This window comes from Oncorhynchus tshawytscha, linkage group LG12 (assembly GCF_018296145.1).
Source record: "Oncorhynchus tshawytscha isolate Ot180627B linkage group LG12, Otsh_v2.0, whole genome shotgun sequence".
Lineage (NCBI taxonomy): Eukaryota > Metazoa > Chordata > Actinopteri > Salmoniformes > Salmonidae > Oncorhynchus > Oncorhynchus tshawytscha.
In genome coordinates this window covers 51,815,803-51,825,173 of record NC_056440.1, presented here as the reverse complement: position 1 = coordinate 51,825,173, position 9,371 = coordinate 51,815,803, and the positions used below count along the sequence as shown (strand labels likewise).

Genomic DNA, 9,371 nt, shown 5'->3' with positions numbered 1-9,371 from the left:
GAGGCAACTACGGGATGCTGGCCTTTTAGGCAGAGTTGCAAAGAAAAAGCCATATCTCAGGCTGGCCAATAAAAATAAAAGATTAAGATGGGCAAAAGAACACAGACACTTGACAGAGGCAAGTTTATTTGCTGCTTTAATCAGAACAACAGTTTTCAGCTGTGCTAACATAATTGCAAAAGGGTTTTCTAGTGATCAATTTGCATTTTAAAATTATAAACTTGGATTAGCTAACACAACGTGCCATTGGAACACAAGAGTGATAGTTGCTGATAATGGGCCTCTGTACGCATATGTAGATATTCCTTAAAAAGTCTGCCGTTTCCAGCTACAATAGTCATTTACAACATTAACAATGGTGGCCCCAGGACCAACTTTGGGAAACACATAGTGGAGCTCCGTGGCATGGTGGTGAATGAACTGCGCCCAACACAGCTGATCTAGTCGCCAGCTATACAATTCTTTTTTTGATTTTTTTTTCAGTTAGGTAATCTACAATGCATACAGTTGAACTCAGAAGTTTACATACACTTAGGTTGGAGTCATTAAAACTCGTTTTTTCAACCACTCCACAAATTTCTTGTTAAACTATAGTTTTAGCAAGTCGGATATGACATCTACTTTGTGCATGACACAAGTAACTTTTCCAACAATTGTTTACAGGCAGATTATTTCACTTATAATTCCCTGTATCACAATTTCAGTGGGTCAGAAGTTTACTTACACTAGGTTGACTGTGCCTTTAAACAGCTTAGAAAATTCCAGAAAATGATGTCATGGCTTTAGAAGCTTCTGGTAGGCTAATTGACATCATTTGAGTCAATTGGAGGTGTACCTGTGAATGTATTGCAAGGCCTACCTTCAAACTCAGTGCCTCTTTGCTTGACATCATGGGAAAATCTAAAGAAATCAGCCATGACCTCAGAAATAAATTGTAGACCTCCACAAGTCTGGTTCATCATTGGGAGCAATTTCCAAATGCCTGAAGGTACCGCGTTCATCTGTACAAACAATACTACGCAAGTATAAACACCATAAGACCACGCAGCTGTCACACCGCTCAGGAAGGAGATGCGTTCTGTCTCCTAGAGATGAACGTACTTTGGTGTGAAAAGTAGAAATCAATCCCAGAACAACGGCAAAGGATCTTGTGAAGATGATTGAGGAAACAGGTACAAAAGTATCTATATCCACAGTAAAACGAGTCTTGTATTGACATAACCTGAAAGGCCGCTCAGCAAGGAAGAAGCCACTGCTCCAAAACTGCCATAAAAAAGCCAGACTACGGTTTGCAACTGGACATGGGGACAAAGATTGTACTTTTTGGAGAAATGTCCTCTGGTCTGATGAAACAGAAATAGAACTGTTTGGCCACAATGACCATCATTATGTTGTTTGGAGAAAAAAGGGGGAGGCTTGCAAGCTGAAGAATACCATCCCAACTGTGAAGCACGGGGGTGGCAGCATCATGTTGTAGGGGTGCTTTGCTGCAGGAGGGACTGGTGCGCTTCACAAAATAGATGGCATCACGAGGCAGGAAAATGATGTGGATATATTTAAGCAACATCTCAAGACATCAGTCAGGAAGTTAAAGCATGGTTGCAAATGGGTCTTCCAAATGGACAATGACCCCAAGCATACTTCCAAAGTTGTGGCAAACTGGCTTAAGGACAACAAAGTCAAGATATTGGAGTGGCCATCACAAAGACCTGACTTCAATCCTATAGGAAATGTGTGGGCAGACCTGAAAAAGCGTGTGTGAACAAGAAGGCCTACAAACCTGACTCAGTTACACCAGCTCTGTCAGGAGGAATGGGCCAAAATTCACCCACCTTATTGTGGGAAGCTTGTGAAAGGCTACCCGAAACGTTTGACCCAAGTTAAACAATTTAAAGGTAATGCTATCAAATACTAATTGAGTGTATGTAAACTTATGACCCACTGGGAATGTGATGAACTACATAAAAGCTGAAATAAATCATTCTCTCAACTATTATTCTGACATTTCACATTCTTAAAATAAAGTGGTGATCCTAACTGACTTAAGACAGGGAATTTTTACTATGATTAAATGTCAGGAATTGTGAAACTGAGTTTAAATGTATTTGGCTAAGGTGTATGTAAACTTCCATCTTCAACTGTATATGAAAATCATATAGGTCTGGCAAAGGGGACAAGAAGTCCCGTTGGTGTCTACATCAAAATGTATGGTCTTATTATTAGTAGGCTTTACTTAAATGGTGAAAAAAGTTAACTGACAGTGTTCCTCTCCTTGCCTTTCTCATTTCTCTTACCCGTTTAGTGAGGTCAATTCCCTCCATATCATTCAAATAAAAACAGAAAATATGAACTTTATTTCCCGCCTTCCATCATTTCTATTCCCTAAAATGACCTTGATAGCTCACGACAGTGAATGGCAATGAAGGGCTTCACAACATTACACACAGGCTGTGCAACTAAGCCTAGGGTGCCAATCATTTTGTCCATGCCATTTGTCTTTACTTTCCAGTGGTGGAAAAAGTACTCAATTGTGATACCTGAATACAAGTAAAAAGTCAAAGTAAATGCTATACATCAAGTTCCTAATATTTATCAAACCAGACGGGATGATTTTCTTCTTTTTATTTATTTACGGACAGACAGAGGCACACTCTCACACCGAGACATAATTTACAAACGCAGTATTTCTGTTGAGTGAGTCCACCAGATCAGAGGCAGTAGGAATGACAATGTGTTATATTGATAGGTGCTTGAATTGGACCATATTGCTGTCCTGCCTGAGCATTAGAAATGTAATGAGTACTTTTGGGTGTCAGGTAAAATGTATGGGAGTAAAGACTACATATTTTCTTTTGGAATGTAGTAGAGTAAAAGTTGTCAAAAATATAAATAGCAAAGTAAAGTTCTGATACCCCCAAAAACTCCTTAAATATTAGTTCAAAGTATGTTTACTTAAGTTATTTACCCCACTGTTATTTTCAAAATAAAATTTCTAAACTTCAGTTTACAAAAATAAAATTGATTCGGCAATGCTGAAAATCCAATAACAAGGTGTGGAGACCAAAGTTTTGGATTTTTTTATTTTAATTTATTTGAGAAGAAACAGGGAATTATTTAAGAAAAGTGCAAGGGTGCCAATATATTTGGCCACTACTGTAGAAATATCCTTACACCTTTGATTAAAATACCACACACCTTTGCTTTTACCACACAATTCATACTTTTTGCTAAAACTAAACTAAAGGCTATATGCCTCGACTTTTGTTTCTCCCGTTTTATTTATTTAAAAAGTTACAAATACATAAGATTAGTCATAAAATTAGCAGTGTGGTTAAGGTTAGGGTTGAGATTAGGTTTAAAATCAGATATTAAGAAGAGAAATTGTAGAAATGTGCGGGGTTTAAGACTTTGTGACTGTGGTAACCAGTGACAACCTCTTGGCATATATAATTAGCTAACAGTCATAAGTAATATGCCTTTTCGTAATTATATGATTCCTAAACTATACCCGGGGAAGAGGCCAAACTCCTTGGCCATGACTTAAAGTAGTGGGACGGTTCTTCTCTACACCAATTCCAAGAGGGTTCCTAAAACCGTTGCACTCGAAGAAGCCGGGCTGCTTGTAGCCGGAGTGGCTTTTGGTTGAAGCAGAGACGAAGAGGAAGAGAGAGCCCAAACTCGTCTGAAGATTTGTCTCCCTCCACAGTACACTGTCTCCCTCCACAGGTGGCGTTTTTTCGCCGACCAAGGAAGGAATTTTTGTATGCAGGTCGATGAGAGAGTGTCGAATTTGGTCACCAAAAAAAAATTATGGTTTATTTGCTATGTGAGGTTTATTTGATCGAATAGACGTTTCGTAATGCATAATACGAGTGTACTGACATAAGTAGGACACGTGACATCCTGGCAACTGAGAAAAAACACTTAATTTCGGAGTTGTTTCGAGAATGCATATTCATGATTGAGGCAAGTAGCATACCGTCTCTCTCCAATGAACACAGGAGGTTGACGTCAACAACCCTCATCGAATATTTAAGTTAAAGGCCCAACGGGGTGTGGTATATGGCCCATATACCACGGCTAAGGGCTGTTCTTAGGCATGACTTAAAGCCGTGGTATATTAGCCATACACCACAAACCCCGAGGTTCTTTATTGCTATCGTAAACGTAATTAGGGCAGTAAAAATACATGTTTTGTCACACCCATTATATATGGTCTGATATACCACGGCGGTCAGCCAATCAGCATTCAGGGATCGAACCACACAGTTTATAATTCAAAATAGGTTACAATAATTAGATTTATCCACCAATCCAAAGAAAGGATAGGCGGGAGCTAAACGGTGCGCCGTGCCGCTTTGTGGACAAAGACTGCCATTGTTCGGGCGGATAGACAAGTCTCTTGTCAGTATATCCATAATCTTTGCTTGAAGAGAACGTTTTCAGAGGGCAGACTTTCGAAAAGCCTCTGGACAGTGCCAGAGCCTTCACGAACAGAAAGGGAAGAGAAAGCATGGCTTTAAACCTTACCATCAACAGTAGCAACCCTCCTTTAGGTAAGCGTGATAGTATTGTTTGCTAGGTACAGCTAAAATATGGATAAGAATCTTTGGCTAGTAAAAGTAAGCTTATCATGTGTCGCCTGACAGTGAGGGTCCGTGATGACAGTTCATTATAGCTACTGAGAGCTAGCTAGACTTCTGTTGTCGTGACACAATGTCGAAACTATCGCCAGGAAATAAGTAATTATAGATGTTGATATTTAATGTAGTAAATTTATCCTAGTTATAGTTAGATATTTTAAGTTCTCAATGCATGCTGTAACAATAGTCGTTGGAAATGTCAGCTAAATAAGTCACAACATAGCTAACGTAGCTAGCTAGCTTAATAATGAAGCTACGCTAGATGGGAAGTGAACCAGTATTTGGACCGACGATGAATATGACGAGATGATCTTTCTGCCCAGAATGCTTCTAGTCATCTAACCATTAGACAGCTCTGCAAGCGTTGACTTACTGTATGTCAACGTGTTCGTTACTCACCAAATACCTGCCCTGCCTGCAACTATCTTCATTTACTTTTGTTTCGCCCGGTACAGTACCTTAACATATTCACACCCCTTGACCTTAAACACATTTTGTTGTTACAGCCCACATTTTTAAATGGATTACGTTTATATTTTGTCACTGATATACACACGATACCCCATCATGTCAACGGGGAATTATATTTTAGAAATGTTAACAAAATAAAATAATGCTGAAATATATTGAATCTGTAAGTATTCAGCCCCTTTTATGGCAAGCCTAAATAACTTAAGGAGTAAAAATTTGCTAACAAGTCAGATAAATTGCATGGACTGTGTGCAATGGTGTGTAACATGATTTTCTTTTAATCACTACCCCATCTCTGTACCCCACACAAACACAGCAAAAAAAGAAAGGCCCTCACTGTCAACTGCGTTTATTTTCAGCAAGCTTAACATGTGTAAATATTTGTAAGAACATAACAAGATTCAACAACTGAGACGTAAACTGAACAAGTTCCACAGACGTGACGAACAGAAATGGAATAATGTGTCCATGTTCCAACAGGTCCCAGACGTGCCTCAACAAAGACATCCTCCTCCCCACATGAGGGAGGAGGATGTCTTCACCTGCCGATCCAACAGGTCCCACAGGGATTGAGATCCGGGATTGCCTGCAGAACATGACTTGAAGGAAATCACAAAGCTCAGTGGCCAATGATGCTGAGCCTGACACTCTGCCCCAGACCAGTCCAATGATGCGGACCCTCCACCTCCACCTCCAAATCGATCCCGCTCCAGAGTACAAGGCTCGGTGTAACGCTCATTCCTTCAATGATAAACACGAATCTTACCAACCGCGACTCGTCAGTGAAGAGCACATTTTGCCAGTCCTGTCTGGTCCAGTGACGGTGGGTTTGTGCCCATAGGCGACGTTGTTGCCGGTGATGTCTGGTGAGGACCTGCCTTACAACAGGCCTACAAGCCCTCAGTCCAACCTCTCTCAGCCTATTGCGGACAGTCTGAGCACTGATGGAGGGATTGTGCGTTCCTGGTGTAACTCGGGCAGTTGTTGCCATCCTGTACCTGTCCCACAGGTGCGATGTTCGTATGTACCGAACCTGTGCACGTGTTGTTACATGTGGTCTGTCACTGCGAGGACGATCAGCTGTCCGTCCTGTCTCCCTGTAGCGCTGTCTTAGGCGTCTCACAGTACGGACATTGCAATTTACTGCCCTGGCCACATCTTGCAGTCCTCATGCCTCCTTGCAGCATGCCTAAGGCACATTCACGCAGATGAGCAGGGACCCTGGGCATCTTTCTTTTGGTGTTTTTCAGAGCCAGTTGAAAGGTGACTTTAGTGTCCTAAGTTTTCACAATTGACCTTAATTGCCAACCATCTGTAAGCTGTTAGTGTCTTAATGACCGTTCCACAGGTGCATGTTCATTAATTGTTTATGGTTCATTGAAGAAGCATGGGAACAGTGTTTAAAGCCTTTACAATGAAGATCTGGGAAGTTATTTTGATTTTTTTTTACAAATTGTCTTTGAAAGACAGGGTCCTGAAAAAGGGACGTTAATTTTTAATTTTTTTTTATGAGTTTACAAATATCTGTAAGGCCCTTCAAAGTCGTGCCGGGAGTTTCAAGCACAGATTCAACCACACACACCAGGGAGGTTTTCTGACAGCTGGTGCAATTGAGTCAGGTTTGTGGGCCTACTTGCTCACACATGCTTTTTTAGTTCTGCCCACAAACTTTCTATGGGATTGAGGTCAGGGCTTTGTGATGGCCACTTCAATACCTTGACTTTGTTGTCCTGAAGCCATTTTGCCACAACTTTGGAAGTATGCTTTGGGTCTTGGTCCTTTTGGAAGACCCATTTGTGACCAAGCTTTAACTTCCTGACTGATTTCTTGAGATTTTGCTATAATATATCCACATCATTTTCCTGCCTCCTGATGATGCCGTCTATTTTGTGACGTGCAGCAAAGCACCCCCACAACATGATGCTGCCACCCCCTTGCTTCATGGTTGGAATGGTGTTCTTCAGCTTGCAAGCCTCCCCCTTTTTTCTCCAAACATAACGATGGTCATTATGGCCAAACAATAATATTTTTGTTTCATCAGACCAGAGGACATTTCTCCAAAAAGTACAATCTTTGTCCTCGTGTGCAGTTGCAAACCGTGTGTTGGAGCAGTGGCTTCTTCCTTGCTGAGCGGCCTTTCAGGTTATGTCGATATAGGACTCATTTTACTGTGGATATCAATACTTTTGTACTGGTTTCCTCCAGCATCTCCACAAGGTCCTTTGCTGTTGTTCTGGGATTGATTTGCACTTTTCACACCTAAATACGTTCATCTCTAGGAGACAGAACGTGTCTCCTTCCAGAGCGGTGTGACAGCTGCGTGGTCCTATGGTGTTTATACTTGCGTACTATTGTTTGTACAGATGAACGCGGTACCTTCAGGCATTTGGAAATTGCTCCCAATGATGAACCAGACTTGTGGAGGTCTACAATTTATTTCTGAGGTCTTGGCTGATTTCTTTAGATTTTCCCATGATGTCAAGCAAAGAGGCAGTGAGTTTGAAGGTAGGCCTTGAAATACATTCACAGGTACACCTCCAATTGACTCAAATGATGCCAAATGATCTCAATTAGCTTATCAGAAGCTTCTAAAGCCATGACAATTTTCAGGAATTTTCCAAGCCGTTTAAAGTCAGTCAACTTAGTGTATGTAAACTTCTGACCCACTGGAATTGTGATACAGTGAAATAATCTGTCTGTAAACAATTGTTGGAAAAATGAGTTATGCACAAAGTAGATGTCTTAACTGACTTGCCAAAACTATAGTTTTAACAATACATTTGTGAAGTGGTTGAAACACATAGGTTGGAGTCATTTATACTTGTTTATCTAAACTTCTGACTTCAACTGTAGGTACCTCAGTTGAATATTTGGTGAGTAAATGGCTATCTGGTTAATTAAAACATTTTGCGAAATGTTTCTTGCAAGGTCATAAGATGGCTGCATCTTAAATCATTTTCGCACATGGTTCAAGATGATCCAGCCACCCTAATCATAGACTGTTCTCTCTGCTACCGCACCGCAAGCGATACCTGAGTGCCAAGACTTGGTCCAGAATGCTTCTTAACAGCTTCTACCCCCAAGCCATGAGACTGCTAATCGAATGGCTATCTGGACTATTTGCACTCCCCCCTCCATTTTTACACTGCTGCTCCTCGCTGTTTTATCATCTATTATCTATGCGTAGGTGTTAAGTGACTATCTACATGTACAGTACCAGTCAAAAGTTTGGACACATCTACTCATAACAGAGTTAAAAATAAATTATACGTTGTAGAATAATAGTGAAGACATCAAGTATGTAAACACATGTGGAATCATGTACTAACCAAAAAAGCTTCACCTGGAATGCTATATTTTATGAGATTCTTCAAAGTATCCACCCTTTGCCTTGACAGCTTTGCACACTCTTGGCATTCTCTCAACCAGCTTCATGAGATAGTCACCTGGAATGCATTTCAATTGACAGGTGTTTCTTGTTAAATGTTAATTTGTGGAGTTTCTTTCCTTCTTAATGCATTTGAGGCAATCAGTTGTGTTGTGACAAGGTAGGGGTGGTATACAGAAGATGGCCCTATTTGGTGAAAGACCATATTATGGCAATAACAGCTCAAGTTAGCAAAGAGAAACGACAGTCCATTACTTTAAGACATGAATGTCAGTCAATCTGGAAAATGTCAAGAACTTTGTTTTTTCAAGTGCAGTCGCAAAAACCACCAAGCGCTGTGATGAAACCGGCTCTCATGAGGACCGCCACAGGAAAGGAAGATCCAGAGTTACCTCTGCTGCAGAGGATTAGTTCATTAGAGTTACCAGTCTAAGAAATTGCAGCCCAAATAAATGCTTCAGAGTTCAAGTAACAGACACATCTCAACATCAACTGTTCAGAGGAGACTGCATGAATCAGGCTTTCATGGTATAATTGCTGCAAAGAAACCACTACTAAAGGACACCAATAAGAAGAGACTTTCTTTTGCCAAGAAACGCAAGCAATGGACATTAGACCGGTGGAAATCTGTCCTTTGGTCTGATGAGTCCAAATGTGAGATTTTTGGTGTGGGCCTGCTTTGCTGGTGACACTGTCAATGATTTAAAATAAATTGAAATCAAGACACACTTAACCAGCATGACTACCACAGCATTCTTCAGTGATTCGCCAGTCCCATTAAGCGCAAACCATATGGGATATCATTTGTTTTTCAACAGAAAATGACCCAAAACACACCTCCAGGCTGTGTAAGGGCTATTTGACCAAGG

General features: G+C 40.8%; 1 protein-coding gene across 2 annotated transcripts in view; it reads left to right on the top strand.

Moving 5' to 3' along the window:
• The first annotated feature begins 4,357 nt into the window (after window positions 1-4,357).
• Window positions 4,358-9,371, top strand: part of LOC112263456 (bifunctional glutamate/proline--tRNA ligase) — a 56,166-nt gene continuing 51,152 nt past the window's right edge. The window contains exon 1 of one of the 2 annotated variants that reach the window (XM_024439705.2): window positions 4,358-4,556. In XM_024439705.2, the coding sequence (XP_024295473.1) occupies window positions 4,514-4,556 (43 nt within the window). In that variant the 5' untranslated portion in view covers window positions 4,358-4,513. The remainder of the gene's footprint in view (window positions 4,557-9,371) is intronic. The other variant, XM_024439706.2, reaches the window with a different exon arrangement.